The sequence below is a fragment of the Ascaphus truei genome, chromosome 20 (assembly GCF_040206685.1).
Source record: "Ascaphus truei isolate aAscTru1 chromosome 20, aAscTru1.hap1, whole genome shotgun sequence".
NCBI classification, from domain to species: domain Eukaryota; kingdom Metazoa; phylum Chordata; class Amphibia; order Anura; family Ascaphidae; genus Ascaphus; species Ascaphus truei.
In genome coordinates this window covers 28,713,626-28,730,515 of record NC_134502.1, presented here as the reverse complement: position 1 = coordinate 28,730,515, position 16,890 = coordinate 28,713,626, and the positions used below count along the sequence as shown (strand labels likewise).

General features: G+C 46.0%; 1 protein-coding gene across 1 annotated transcript in view; it reads left to right on the top strand.

The window, feature by feature from the left end:
• Positions 1 to 1,311: 1,311 nt before the first annotated feature.
• The window catches only part of LOC142471074 (extracellular calcium-sensing receptor-like), a 26,652-nt gene continuing 11,073 nt past the window's right edge, over positions 1,312 to 16,890 (top strand). Inside the window, exon 1 of the mRNA XM_075577871.1 lies at positions 1,312 to 1,369. Coding sequence (XP_075433986.1) covers positions 1,312 to 1,369 — 58 coding nt within the window. The remainder of the gene's footprint in view (positions 1,370 to 16,890) is intronic.

The following is a 16,890-nucleotide window of genomic DNA, read 5'->3' as shown; positions in this document are numbered from 1 at the left end:
CACCACTCGGCGCCGGAAGGGAACAACCGGCGGAAGGCGTCCGGCGCACACAGCCCCACTAAAAAGAACATGGCGGAAGACGCAATAAACCGCAAACAGAGCGGATAGCAACTAAGCTGGCCAGGCGAAAGTTAAGACATGAGAGGGGAGACCCACCCGGACACTCAGTGGGCAACAGGAGAGAGGGGGGAGGCTGGGACTCATCTCTACGAACTAGATAGAGGCAGGCAATCAGCAGGGCGACTCCAGACACGGCAAGAGGGTTCGCTCAGGGCCCACAAATAGAGTACCAGAGAGTTTCAGCATAACAACAACCCTCTCACCACACACATAGCTTCCCTGGGCAACAGTTAGCTGAAACGCTGCACAGACACTGAGTCAGACAGGTAACACAAAAGAGAGTCTAGCGAGCAGGGGCAAGAAGTTATTTCCTACAAGTTATTCCCTACACTGTATACATTACTCTTATAAAAAAATAATAAAGAGTTCGGAGTTGATCTTATAGTTATCAACTTAAGTTACACAGCATTGCCGTTACAATATTCCGCTGCACAAGCAAGGGAGGGGGAGAGGGATGCTGTCCCCCGCAAAGGCTTTGTGAATGAGTCTCCACATGGGCATGGGTGAGGAGACCCAGGAGGGGCCCATGAAAGTCCCATTTAGGCCAGCCACAAAGGACGAGAGAGGGGGAAGGAGGGCCATCCCGAACTCCGTCCAGGCTGTACGCCTGAAGAGGGCAACGATAGAGAATGGGGGGGCTAGTTCCCGCCCATTCCCCGGACAGTTATTATGTGTTGAAATAAATGTTGAAATATGTTTGTTTATGTTTCCCCAGTGTGCTCCCCTCTGTATTCCCATCCCAAGGCTCCAGCACGCTGCCAGACGGACCCAATCACAGGATCACCCGGCATCCTCATCACGGACACCAGAGGCTCAGATGGTCGCTAACATAGGAGTGAAGGTTTGGAACCGCAATTATGAATAAAGGGATTACTATCATATCACATCATGTCAAAGGCTTTAACAACCCAGGGAAACGCAGACTAGCTATGACGGACTATAAAAAATCAGACCCTGACATCATCCTCCTGCAGAAAACTCACTTTTCTAAATCTAGTTCACCAAAATTTATAGATTATAGGTTTAAGAATTGGTTCTCAGCCTCAGCCACACAAAAAAAGAGAGGGGTAGCCATCCTGGTGCATGACCGTTTGCCCTTGACGATTAAGACCATTAAAAGAGACTACAACGGCCGATTTCTCATTGTAAGCGGCGAAATAAGAGGTCAACCAATCACGCTGGCAAACGTCTATGCTCCGAGCGAAGGTACGGAAGCTTTTCTTGAGAGATTCTTCGCCATACTTCAGAGGTTAGCACAGGGCTGTGTAATACTGGGGGGCGACTTCAACCAAACACTAGATCCTATACTGGATAGATGCACCCCAAGAGGAAAAAATAGCTCCAAGATAAGACAAACGTGGAATAGAGGGCTGCGCAACAATAATCTACTTGACATTTGGCGAGAACAACATAGACAAGAGAAAGGGTTTACATTCTACTCCCACCCCCATGACCGCTACAGTCGGATAGACTACCTGTTTGTATCCAGTAGAATGGTTCCACAGATCTCCCACTCGGGCATCCACGATATTTCGTGGTCAGATCATGCACCGATTGAGCTGCGGTGCACTGATTTTATTCTGGACAGACCAGGAGCGAACTGGAAGCTCAACGAAGTATTGCTAAAAATCCCCGCAATTGCACAAAACGTAGGGGATAAAATCAGGGAATATTTTCAGGAGAACTTAGGAAGTGTGACATCGCAGGCTACCTTATGGGAGGCCCATAAGGCGACTCTGAGAGGAGAGCTCATGAGGATTGCAAGCAGGCGAAAGAGGGAGAAGGACAAAAAAATCAATCAGTTGCAAGCAGAATTGGCAGTCCTCTCGACTCGACATAAAAAGAATAAAGACGCAATGACCCTTAAGGAGTTGCTAGACACTAAAACTAAACTGAATATTTTGTTAACCTCCCGTGCTGAGAAAGAGCTGACATGGACTAAGCGGAAATATTTTGAGAAAGCAAACAGGCCAGATACCCTACTTGCCAACAAACTAAGAGACAAAAACCAAATCTCCCAAATTCAGACAATTCGAACAGAACAAGGGGATCTGACCTCTGACCCCCAAAAAATAGTCAATGAATTTAAAAAATATTATGAGACCCTATACGATGGGGCGAAGGTGGCACACACGCCAACCACAAAAGCACGGCTAAAGACGTTCTTGGCCGAGGCACAACTGCCTACAGTAACCAGAGAGGAGAGGGACGCACTACAGGCTGATTTTACTATCGAGGAACTCATGGAGGTAATGAAGTCATTGAAAGCAGCCAAAGCCCCAGGCCCAGACGGCTTTTCCAATCTCTATTATAAAAAATTCCGTAAAATATTAGCTCCTCATTTACTAAAACTTTGTAATTCCTTCTTGGATGGTGCCCCCATCCCGGGCTCGATGCTCCAGGCGTCTATCTCAGTAATCCACAAACAGGGAAAAGACCCAGCGGACTGTAAAAGCTACAGGCCCATCTCGTTAATAAACTCTGACACAAAAATCTTCTCGAAACTGTTAGCTAATCGCCTTAACCAGGTGTTGTCCAAGTTGGTCCATCCCGATCAAGTGGGGTTCATATGTGGTCGACAAGCAGCTGATAACACCAGACGGATTATTGAGTTAATTGATCTGGCACAGAAAAAACGTATCCCGTCTATGGTGCTTAGTTTAGATGCTGAAAAAGCGTTTGACAGAATTGACTGGCCCTACTTGAGGGAGACGCTTGGGGCGTTCGGGCTGGGAGGGAGAATGATAGAGGCAATTCTCGCTCTATATCAGGGACCGACGGCGAAGGTCAGACACCAGGGCTTCCCCTCGGAAGAATTCCAGATAAAGAGCGGCACCAGACAGGGCTGTCCTCTGTCACCCCTCCTTTTTGCGCTCTGTATTGAACCCCTAGCGGCGCACATCCGTCTCAGTCCAAATATAACAGGCATCCAAATCAGTGACCAGCTACATAAGGTGGCCCTGTATGCTGATGACGTGATACTCACACTATCACAGCCCCTCACCTCTCTGCCGAACGTTTTCCAAATTTTAAGGGAATTCAACACGATATCGGGGTTTAAAATGAATCAGGCAAAATCAGAAGCCCTAAATATCAATTTACCTAAAGCCACTGAGAAATTGATCACGGTAAATTTTGAATTCAAATGGCAAACCTCCTGCATAAAGTATCTAGGAATAAATATCACAAACCAATCAGACACCCTATATAAAGCGAATTACCCCAGACTGATTCGGACACTAAAGGACGATCTCTGGAAATGGGCAGGGTACAACATATCCTGGATTGGTAGGATTCAATCTCTAAAAATGAATCTCCTTCCCAGAATTCTGTACCTATTTCAGACTCTTCCGGTCCCTATAATCAGGGAAGAGATCCTTCGGTTACAGTCCGCAATGGTGAAATTTATCTGGGGTAATAAAACCCCCCGCATCAAAACTAGCATACTAATTAGGCCCACTACAAAAGGAGGGCTAGCGGTACCTTGCCTGTTGTCGTACTATAGAGCGGCCCAATTAACTCAAATCATCCAGTGGCACACCCATCCCATACGAAGGCGATGGGTGGAACTGGAGGCGGCCTGCTGTGCCCCGGTGGTACTGCGGGACCTGATCTGGCTCCCAAATTCAGTCCGCAGAGACTTCATAAATCCGCTCCCCGCAGTTGTCAGCTCTTTGGCAGTATGGGACAAAAGCAAATATAAGCATGTCGTGATGAGACAACACTCCTTGATGACCCCAATTTTGGGAAACCCTGATTTCGCTCCGGGCCTGCAGAGGAAAGATTTTATTATATGGACACAGAAGGGCTACACTCGCCTTCGACACCTGGAGGGTAGGATATCTATCAAACCGTTTGAACAAATTAAGTCGGAAAAATCGATGCCAAATTCAGAATTCTTTAGATACCTCCAGCTAAGAGCTTTCTATGATAAATTCCCAAACCACGCTAAACGCACCAATTTTGAACAGCTCTGTTCTACTGGAACAGGAACCCAGGGACTTATCTCTACAATGTATAAAGCGGTAGTCTGTCCGACTCCTGACGCTGACGTGACGTTAAAATATAGGAACAGATGGGAGAGAGACCTAGGAGACATATTAGAGGACATAGACTGGGATCAAATCAGCCTGGCGGCAGCTAAGAGCTCGATTTGCACGACATTAAAGGAGAACGCGTATAAAGTCCTGATGAGGTGGTATCTGACCCCAACACGATTGTCAAAGTTTGTTAAAGGTTACCCCCCATCGTGCCCTAAACAATGTGGGGAGCAGGCAAACTTGCTACACATGCTGTGGGGCTGCACCAAAGTACTCCCAATCTGGGAGGAACTCAGAAATTGGCTTCAGAGCATTCTCGACTGCACGATCCCTTTGGACCCCTGGTTGTTTCTGCTGGCCAGAGACACTCCGGGGCTAAACAGGTCGAAGCACAAATTAATTGCACATTTTGCAACTGCCCTGAGGTGCGAACTCGCAGCATTGTGGAAGCAACCGGATCTACCAAATATCCCAAAAATCAGAAACCGAATTTGGCACGTTTGCCGGATGGAACAGTTAACGAGTCTAGTTAACGACACCGGCACAAACTTTCTCAAAGTATGGTCACCATGGCTAGACCTGAACGATATCCCAGGGGTCAACGCCTCCAACATACTGCTTTAATAGATGCGGACGCGTTCTCCTTGGATGAAGTGTAGTGAACAGAAGGCCTTAGATTCATGACAAGATTAGGGGTTCACTAGACTAAGCAAAGAAAAAGTTAAGCATAGGTCAAAACACAAAAGAAGAGATCAGAAGTCTACATAAAGACTACTGTTACTGCGAGCCCTTTGGGACCAAAAGCCGACTAAACCCAAGAAATCCAGACCTCAACGAGAACCATAACCTCTATGATAAGTCCAGAGGAGTCGAAATCGTGCTGTGGCAGCCTCCTCCCCCCCCCCTTCCCCCCCCTCCCTACCTCCTCCCAGGTGTAGTCTGTCTGTAGGTCTTGTTGGTCTGTTTGTAACCCCAGTCTGTCTTTTGTGAATTTACTTATAAAAAGAGTTGTTATGGATACCTTTGTATACGATAATGGGTTGGAAGAAAATGTGATTATTGTACCATGCACTCAATAAAAAAAAAATTTTTGGTTGGAAAAAAAAAAAAAGAATGTCTTTATTATTTATATATGCTTTCTGGCAACGGAGGACAGAGGGACATGCTGGTGTGGTACTGTAAGTAGAACTGTATTTATTTACTTTATTGATGCATGCTAATGTTATGTTTAATAATGGACAAATAATCTATTATCCATATCTGGATAATAGTTATTTTGCCCATTACTGTGAGCAGTAGTCGACAAATCACCAAAAAATCTACTCGCCAACCAAAAAAATCTACTCGCCACCTAGTACCACACGTGTGCTGCTTGGGCCAATAGGAGCTCGCCACGATGTTAAATCCACTTGCCCGGGGCGAGCAAATGTATAGGTTTGTCGAACACTGTATTAAATATTTTTTAATATACATTTATTTCATAGTGTAGATGTGCAGGAGGTCTCCGGAGCTGAACCGCATTTGTTTTATGTCCGGGGACCCCCTGCTTCCCAAGATACAGGCCCCATTATGGGGTGCCGGTATCTCTCTGCATTTAAATGTCCCGTGTCACGTGACTGGGACATTTCAAAGCATAGGAGATACCGGCACCCCATAAAGAGTCCTGTGTCTTGAATGTTTTTCACTTTTGAATAATCTTTCTCTCTGTAGAATGATGGACTTTTTAAATTGTTTGGAAATGGCCTTATAACCCTTCCCAGATTGATGGGCAGCAACAATTGCTTCTCTAAGATCATTGCTGATGTCTTTCCTCCTTGGCATTGTGTTAACACACACTTGAATGCTCCAGACCAGCAAACTGCTCAAACTTCGGCTTTTATAGAGGTGGTCACAGTTGCTGATGATCAATGAATCAAGGGCATTTCATTAGCAGCACATGTCTGCTACTTAGCATCTTAATTCCTATGGAAGCAGTAAGGCTGTACTTAGTTTTTCACACATAGCTTCTCCATTTTCACATGAATAAAATTTAAATGTAAAAATATTTTTTATACGCCAACATTTTTGCTGACAGAGGCGGATCTCGCTGCTGCAGCAGGCGGATCTCGGCGGGGGAGCCCTTCTCGGCAGGGCAGGTCATCTCGCCGCCGGCAGCTCGCCATGTTTGCTCAGGTTGCTCTCGCAGATATTCGGGCCTTCCTGAATACCGTGAGAGCAACTCGGCAAAAACATGGCGAGTTCAAACCCCATGCCGAATGGCCATTAGCGCCGTTTACTGCATAGGCCCCATTGTGTGCTCTTTTGCATGTCATTTCCCAGAATCCCTTGCTGCAGTGGGAGCGCTTTACGGTAGGAGATAATGGTGAAAGGCAGGGGTGCAGACCTGTCTAAGACATGTGAATGTGCTCACAAGTGATATTCTTTATTGGCTATATATATTTATATATTAATATGTTATGGTGTAGATGTGTGTATATATAGGAGAAAGGAGAAAGCGCACAACCCATAGCGTAAAAACGTATAAAAAGGTAAATAAAAATATATAGAGAGGGAAACAAGCTCACTCACAAACATAAATTGTAATTAGGCATATATGATAATAATATCACCACCACGGGAACAGCACGGCAAGATCTCCTGCAGCGTAAGATGTAGCAAACGCCGCCCGCTCGTGTCCCACGGTCTCAGACCTCATGGATGGTGTTGAAACCTGTAATCTTAGGAGTCCTGCGTTGTCAGTCTCTCCACACCAGACCGGCTATCAACAGCGCCAATTCTGGGGCTGTGTGCAGCAGGGCTGGAAGATTGCCACTGCTTCAGACCCTTGTTGATGACGTAGTGTCGGCGCTGCTTCCTAACGCGTTTCGTCAGACACACAGACTTTTTCAAAGGATGTTGAAAAAGTCAGTGTGTCTGACGAAACGCGTCAGAAAAAACGGAAACCAGACCAGCAAAAAATGGATAGGTTTTATTCTTGTACAGGAATCCTCCTCAACATTGCATTTGTGTACCAAAAATTTTTCCTCTGACGCGTTTCGCGCACCAGGCGCTTTATCACTCTTTGATAAAGTGCCTGGTACGCGAAACGCGTAAGAGGATTTTCGCTGAATCTGCTGTACTTTCCGTGGCCTGCTCGCTCGGGCTCTTCATCTGCTTTACCGGCTTCATTCATCCGGAGATGCACGCACACTGATGGAACCTGCGTTCTTGATCTACTGTACACGCCGGTGCAGTGTGTACTCAATTCACTACAAGTGACTTTGTTTTCCTTATACATCTGTGGATGTTACATCTTATTGGAGTCTTACTAAGAGGCGTTTTCATACAAACGTTTGTAGCAAGGAGGGAGCAATTTTGGGCCGGCTTGTTACTGCGGACTTATCACACTTACCCATTGCTCCCATATATCATTCCCCCTTGTTTGCTACCAGTGGTGTTAACCTCAGTTATATGGAAAAGGGCATTTCTTCATGAAGGAGCACTGTGTTACAGACTTGTCATAATGATACTCTAAAAAGCACATGAATTGTCACACAACAATAAGTTCCTTGTTATATAATATATATGGAATTACATTTCTTATGTTCTCTAATGAGGATGGTGTTGTTTTGAACTGGGAAGCCCTAGTGGGGAATTACTAATCTCAATACAGTACATATCTATATTATGATGTAGAAGTGTGTGTATATATTTTATGGTGAAGTAGTATTGTGTGTGTATACATGTCATGGTGTAGATGTTTATATATGTTATAATGTAGCAGTGTGTGTGATATAACACCCACTCACAGCGATGTAATTTGGTGTAGCAGTGTGTGTGATATACATGTCATGGTGTATATATGTTATAATGTAGTAGTGTGTGTGATATAACACCCACTCACAGGGATGCAATTTGGTGTATCAGTGTGTGGGTATACATGTCATGGTGTATATATGTTATAATGTAGCAGTGTGTGTGATATATCACCCCTCACAGGGATGTAATTTGGTGTAGCAGTGTGTGGGTATACATGTCGGTGTATATATGTTATAATGTAGCAGTGTGTGTGATATAACACCCACTCACAGGAATGTAATTTGTTGTAGCAGTGTGTGGGTATACATGTCATGGTGTATATGTGTTATAATGTAGCAGTGTGTGTGATATAACACCCACTCACAGGAATGTAATTTGTTGTAGCAGTGTGTGGGTATACATGTCATGGTGTATATGTGTTATAATGTAGCAGTGTGTGTGATATAACACCCGCTCACAGGGATGTAATTGGGGTGTAATCACACTCCCATGCAGGGGAATGCCTCCGGCCTCCCTGGGAGGGTCAGCCCCACAGGTTAAAGGAAATTATGAACGACCTTAGGGGCTTCTCTCTGTTACCCCCGGGATACCAGTCTCTCTGCCCCCTCAGTGCCGGGCGGCACAGTGCTCTGTAATGCAATGATAGGGTTAATCATTATTAGGTCCTTTGGGAACCTCTGTTAACGGGGGAATGTATCTCCATATATAAAGAGGAATGTCTGTGCACAGGGGAGAGAGGGACACAGGATGAGGTAAGCTGTGCTTAATGCTGGAGGTGCGTGTGTGTCTGCGCGGATCACTGCTGGAACATAATTATTTCTTAGAACACTTTTTTCCCAGCGGTACTCAGCTTTGTCACAATTAGTACAGTGCACACGGGACTGGTACAGACCCAGTCCCAAGAGCTTGCAATCTATGATCTTGGTGCCTGAGGCAGGCGGAAATAAAGTGACTTGCTCAAGGTGACGCACAGCTGACACCGGGAATTGAAGCCGGCTCCCCTAACGCAACCTCAGTTTTATAATGTAGTCAGTCACGTTACCCAGCGAGCGACTTCATCTCCCCAGCGAGCGACTTCTTCTCCCTAGCGAGCGACTTCTTCTCCCCAGCCGAGAGTTTATTTTTACGTAGTTAGAAGTGTGTAGAAATTACTGTGTCATTATACAGCGCGGCGTTATCATTGTCAGTGTACAGAGAGATACTCAGTATCACTATACAGCACAGCATGTTCATTATCAGTATATAGAGAGATACTCAGCATTGTTATAAAGCCCTGGTGTATTCATTATCAGTGTATAAATACTCAGCATCATTATACAGAGCAGCGTGTTCATTATTAGTGTATAGATACTCAGCATCATTATACAGCGCAGCGTGATCATTATCAGTGTTTAAATACACAGTATCATTATACAGTGTAGCGTGATCATTATCAGTGTATAGATACTCAGCATCATTATACAGCGCGCCGTGTTCACTATTAGTGTATAGATACTCAGCATCATTATACACCACAGCGTGTTCATTATCAGTGTGTATAGAGATACTCAGCATTATTATACAGCGCAGCATGTTCATTATCAGTGTATAGATACTCGGCATCATTATACAGCGCAGCGTGTTCATTTAGTGTGTATAAAGATACTCCGCATCATTATACAGCGCAGCATGATCATTATCAGTGAACAGATACTCAGCCCCATTATACAGTGCAGCATGTTCATTATCAGTGTATATATACTCTGCATCATTATACAGTGCAGTGTGTTCAGTATTTGTGTATAGATACTCAGGATCATTATACAGTGCAGCGTTATCATTATCAGTGTATAGATACTCAGCATCATAATACAGCACGGCGTGTTCCTTATCAGTGTATAGATACTCAGCCCCATTATACAGTGCAGCGTTATCATTATCAGTGTATAGATACTCAGCATCACTATATAGCGTAGCATGTTCATTATCAGCGTATAGATATTCAGCACCATTATATAGGGTGACGTGTTCATTATCAGGGTATAGATACTCAGCACCATTATACAGGGCTGTCACGGGAGACCAGGTTTATTAACACCTTATATACCGGGATCATATGATTGAGCAAAACAAGGAGGTAAAATAAATTGTAATTTATTCCACGAAAAGACATACACACAATGTAACACAATTTGCATTGAAAACACACTTACTGGGGATCTAGGCTTACGGAATAAACTTTCTCAGAACGAAATGTTAACAACCGACGTCTGTAGGAGCCCTTTCCAATGACCGGGAGGTACTCACAAAAGCCCTGGAACGCAATTCGGCACGCAGTTCCAGCTACGACCGCTACGTCCCGTTTTCACAACTTGGCCCCTGGAAAGCGGGACTTAGACAATGTCTTGAGTTGAAGATCCCCGAAGCCGGCTCGCGTCTATTTCTCATTTTCGTATCTTGAATTTGCCGCTGATGGTTTGGCGCTTGGAATCTGAGGTCCTGATTGGCTGCAAGGTTTCTTATAGGTTCTGGAGTCCAAATTCACAAACCACTACAGCCAATCAGCGCGTGGGAATTCCTCTGCCAGCCTATCAGCAAGTTACCGGTATTCTGACGCCGGGTGGGTACCATTTCCAATTCTGCTAAGGGGCATGCGCCAACCTGGCACCTCTGCCTCTTAGCATATTGAGCCCCCCGCTGTCCAGGCTCCGCAAAGTCCTGGGTTGGGCAAATGGTTGCCTGTGTTAGACCAGGACGTGGGTACTCAAGGATAACTGAAGTACCCTGCCTGTTCTAACACCTTGGCATCCCTGTGGCTTTCAACCCCGGGACCTGAGCAGACTCAGTGGCGCCAAGCTTGGTAGCCATCTGGTCTCCCGGAACCCTGGATTTGGAAATCCCACCGTTCATTCACAGGCTACAAGTATATACACTTATCAAATATAAACCTGTAATAAAATATACTGTGACTCTGTGTACTCGGTGTTAAAAATGTCAAAGTCTCCGTTTCTGGGGTGAGGGATAGAATAAGAATATATACTCTCTACTCTTACTAGCCTCATCCCTGCCACGCTGTAAAAACCTGACTTTGCACACTAATAAAAACTTTGCAGCTTTATCACATAGCTGGAGCACCCCCTGAACCCCTATACCAGGTTCAGGGTGACTGGGCATGAACTGGGCATCTATCCTTATGTTAGGGACCCCTGTACCATTCTGGGGATCCCCTGATCCCCTATGCCCTGTTTTTACCTTTCTGGTCTGTGCTGAAGCAGGGAACCCTGGCGAGTCACAAGAACGTTTCCAGGGTAGGATTTTGCCCGGAGCGCTGTGCTTCGATGTATCTGAGAATCTCACCTGATTCTCGGGTACATCTTTGGGGTATCCCGTAACTCGGGGACCCCGCTACATAGCCACAATCTGACAAGTTTCTCTCCGCAAAACCCACCCTGAAACTCCCAGCCCCGCAGTCTCTGCTTGCTGGCACCCCTGGAAAGGTAAAAACACAAAAATACTATGTTGTTGCATAATTTACCCACAGTCACAGTAATGCATATACGACAGCTGGTCCAAGAGCTGACACTCTAGCACCTCAAAACACGGATCGAGGGTAACCAAGTGGGCTTAACCTTTATTATTGAGCCTGGTTACCCCTTCACCGTCACCAGGGCGGCGTGTTAATTATCAGTGTATAGATTCTCATCATCATTATGCAGCGCAGTGTGATCATTATCAGTGTATAGATACTCTGCATCATTATACAGTGCAGCATGTTCATTATCAGTGTATAGATACTCTGCATCATTATACTGTACAGTGCAGCATGTTCATTATCAGTGTATAGATACTCAGCACAATAATACAGTGCAGCATATTCATTATCAACATATAAATACTTATCACCATTATACAGAGCAGCGTGTTCATTATCAGTGTATAGAGATACTCATCATCGTTATACAGTGCAGCATGTTTATTATCTGTTTATAGAGATACTCATCATAATTATACAGTGCAGCATTTTTATTAACAGTGAAAAGATACTCTGCATCATTATACAGCACTGCTTGTTCATTATCAGTGTATAGATACTCTGCATCATTATACAGCGCAGAGTGATCATTATCAGTGTATAAATACTCTGCATCATTATACAGTGCAGCATGCTTATTATCTGTTTATAGATACTCAGCATCATTATACAGCACGGCATGTTCATCATCAGTGGAGAGATATTCAGCATCATTATACAGTGCCCCATATTCATTATCAATGTATAGATACTCAGAACCATTATATATATATATATATATATATATATATATATATATATATTACAGCATGTTTATTACCTGTGTGAGATACTCAATATTATTATGCAACGTGGAGTGTTCATTATCAGCGTATAGATACTCATCCCCATTATACAGTGCGGCGTGTTTATGACTTGCCCATGCCTTGAGCTGGACCCCTTTCTGCATTCCTAATAACCCCACCAGAAACTTCTTGGGGGGAGAAAACAGTCACAGCGTTATTCATAACAACAACCATGTAAGCTGCAGTCCAATGATTCGGCTCCAGGGTTCACTAAATGGCCGTCAGTGCAGCAGAAGAGGACCAAAGAGGCAAAGTTCTCTGAGAAAGATCATGTGACCAGGTAGTCACTAGATACAACTGCTGCACTGCTAGAGGTGGCGGGGCTCAAAAAGGGGTGTGTGCCAGAGCCTGTTTCAGAAGAGGAAGGGGATGTGACTTTGTAAATGGTTGCTATAGAAACCAAAAATGCTTGTTACATTAAAGTACAAATATTTTCTCATAGTTCAGAACTGATTTATTTGAGAGAGAAAAAAGCGCAGGTGTAAGATATTGCCTGGTCTGCAGCGTTAACACCAACATGATAAATATAACATTTTATCTCAACTAGGGACCCAGCCACATTGCGCTGCTACCGTGCACCGAGGACTCGAGGGGTACCCTTAGCTCGGGAACCTCGGGGCGCACGGAACGGAGCTCTACAGGAGGTCACCACCATTCAACCCGCCCAAGCCAAGGGTGGAACCGACTTCCACAACTGTCCACGTCCCAGGTCTGTGACCTCCTCACCAGGACCTCATACTGACTGAGTTTCCCCCCCCCCCCCCAAGTAAACCCTCCTCCCGTCACCAGCAAGGTCATTTAACTGACCTTCAACTGGCCTTGCGTGTCGCCACCAGCTTCACCGCCTTCTCCAGCGGTCCCTGCCACGTCCAAGATCAGGATTATCATTCCCGATATCGGATAGGTGAACCCCAACCTCCCTAAACAGGCCTTTCAGCCCCCTCCCCCTTCCACGTGCCTCACTCCAATCCCCCCCGAAATCTAGCACGCAATGCCGCCAAGCACCATGGTCACCCTCTTACTTGACCTGTCCACTCCTGCCCCACGCCGAAACATTCTGGGTGACATCTGTGACCTGACCAACAGCATGAGCGTAAATTACACCACTAACTGTCCCGTGGCGTGTTCCACAGTAAATTCAATGACTGAACCATTGCCAAATCACCCCCCCCCCCCCTCTCCCCCACCCCACAAAATTATATCTGGAAGGGCCGTTCCCCTCTCCCTGTGCAACAACTCTGGATGTTTTTTTTTGCAGTACCCCTCGCCGACCTGTAGGGGCACACAGAGGCGTTCGGTTCTGACTGTCTGGTTTGAACTACTGTAGAATCTAAGTGCATAACTGCAGGCAGGAGCAGTAAGTGCCACGCGTCATGCCACGTGCCCACGGACCGAGACACATGCGGTTAGTGGTTTAAGTCAAGTGTGACACTGATGCAGTAGAGAAGTACAAGGTCATTACACAGAGAAATGCACTGTGTAAAGCGAGGCCCGTCTACATTGTATGTCTTATTGAGACACCTGTGGCATTCCTGCGGCTGCGTTCAAGGGCAGAGATACTTGTGGCTCCGGAGTAACGTAGGTGAAGATATTCAGTGCACCACCTGCAGGCAGGAACTGTAATAGCATCATTAAGTGCTCAAATAATTATTCCGGCTGACATAAGCCAAGCCGGTGACGAGGTGCGGACAGTAAACTATCCATACAGATGTCATGCTACACCTCCTCGCGCCCACACACAGTACATCTGATTACATTTGTAAGGTATATACAGCACAGGTACAGCGCAGACAGCGGCAGTGCCACCCTCCCCCTCACACACACTACTACACCATGTATATACAGCACAGGTACAGCGCGGGCAGCGGCAGTGCCAGTCTCCCCTCACACACACTACTACACCATGTATACACAGCACAGGTACAGCGCGGGCAGTGCCAGCCTCCCCCTCACACACACTACTACACCATGTATACACAGCACAGGTACAGAGCGGGCAGCGGCAGTGCCAGCCTCCCCCTCACACACACTTCTACACCATATATACACAACACAGGTACAGCACGGGCAGCGGCAGTGCCAGCGTCCCCCTCAGACACACACTACTACACAGCACAGGTACAGCGCGGGCAGCGGCAGTGCCAGCCTCCCTCTCACACACACTACTACACCATGTATACACAGCACAGGTACAGCGCGGGCAGTGCCAGCCTCCCCCTCACACACACTACTACACCATATATACACAACACAGGTACAGCACAGGCAGCGGCAGTGCCAGCGTCCCCCTCAGACACACACTACTACACAGCACAGGTATAGCGCGGGCAGCGGCAGTGCCAGCCTCCCCCTCACACACACTACAACACCATGACGTGTATACACAGCACAGGTAGAGCGTGGGCAGTGCCAGTCTCCCCCTCACACACTACTACACCATGACATTTATACACAGCACAGGTACAGCGCGGGCAGTGCCAGCCTCCCCCTCACACACACTACTACACCATGTATACACAGCACAGGTACAGTGCGGGCAGTGCCAACCTCCCCCTCACACACACTACTACACCATGTATACACAGCACAGGTACAGCGCGGGCAGCGGCAGTGCCAGCCTCCCCCTCACACGCACTACTACACCATGTATACACAGCACAGGTACAGCGCAGGCAGCGGCATGCCAGCCTCCCCCTCACACGCACTACTACACCATGTATACACATCACAGGTACAGTGCGGGCAGCGGCAGTGCCAGCCTCCCCTCACACGCACTACTACACCATGTATACACAGCACAGGTACAGCGCGGGCAGCGGCAGTGCCAGCCTCCCCCTCACACACACTACTACACCATGTATACACAGCACAGGTACAGCGCGGGCAGTGCCAGCCTCCCCTCACACACACTACTACACCATGTATACACAGCACAGGTACAGCACGGGCAGCGGCAGTGCCAGCCTCCCCTCACACGCACTACTACACCATGTATACACAGCACAGGTACAGTGTGGGCAGCGGCAGTGCCAGCCTCCCCTCACACGCACTACTACACCATGTATACACAGCACAGGTACAGCGCGGGCAGCGGCAGTGCCAACCTCCACCTTACTGACACACTATGACACAGCTGTGTTCTATGAATAACTCATCAAAGGGAATTCTCTCCCCCCCCTGAATTTAACAGCCCCCTCCGGGGTAAATAAAAGATTAGCACAGAGATCAACAGCCAACCCTTACCCACTAATGTGCTCCAGACGTCAGTAACTCTTTGCTCTGCGTGTGACAGATACACATGGCTGAATGGGTTAATGCTAATTCATCCATATGGGACAGGGTAAAGTATATATATATATAAAAGACATGAAATGTCCCACGTCCCATTTCTTGCAGATGAGCAGGATACACAATGAGGTAAGAAATGCTATTATTCTATCTATATTCCTATATACAATCCTGTACTAAAGTCCTCTGCTATTCCTGTACTGACCCCCCCCCCACACACACACACAGCTATGTCACTGCACCCCCATCCTTCCCTGAAGTCTTCTCTGAGATTTATGTACTGACAACACACACACACACACACACACACACATACACACACACCACCTCCATCCTGCACTGAAGCGCTCAGCTATTCCTGCAGGTATGTATATACATACAGTAGATAGATACACAGACAGATAGATACACAGACAGATAGACAGATAGATACACAGATAGAGATACACATACAGAGAGATACACAGACAGACAGACACACAGACAGATAGATACACAGACAGATAGATACACAGACAGACAGATAGACAGATATATAGATACACAGACAGATAGATAAACAGATAGAGATACACACACAGACAGATACACAGATAGATACACAGACAGATAGATATACAGATAGATAGATAGATAGATAGATAGATAGATAGATAGATAGATAGATAGAGATACACACACAGACAGAGATACAGATAGATAGATAGATAGATAGATAGATAGATAGATAGATAGATAGATAGATAGATAGATAGATAGATAGATAGATAGATAGATAGATAGATAGACAGACAGATAGATACTGTATATAGATAGACACAGATATATATTGTATATAGATAGATGCAATTACGGTATATAGATACACAGATACATACTGTATTTAAGCACACACCATGGATTTGAGGCAAAAGGTGACACGATGTGCTCATTTGCATGTAATTTCCCAGAATCCCTTGCTGCAGTGGAAGTGCTGTATGCTGGGGGATAATGGTGAAAGGCAGGAATGCAGGCCTGTCTAAGTCATTTCCCAGAATCCCTTGCTGCAGTGGAAGTGCTGTATGCTGGGGGATAATGGTGAAAGGCAGGAATGCAGGCCTGTCTAAGTCATGGGAATGTGCTCACAAGTGAAATTCTTTATTTGCTATACTGTATGCGAAAGGTGGAGGTTATCTGTCACCTTTTTCACCCACCATAACATTGTATCTAATATGTACTGTATATAGACATATACACAGATACATACTGTATATAGATAGATACATAGATACATAATGTATAAGGAAAC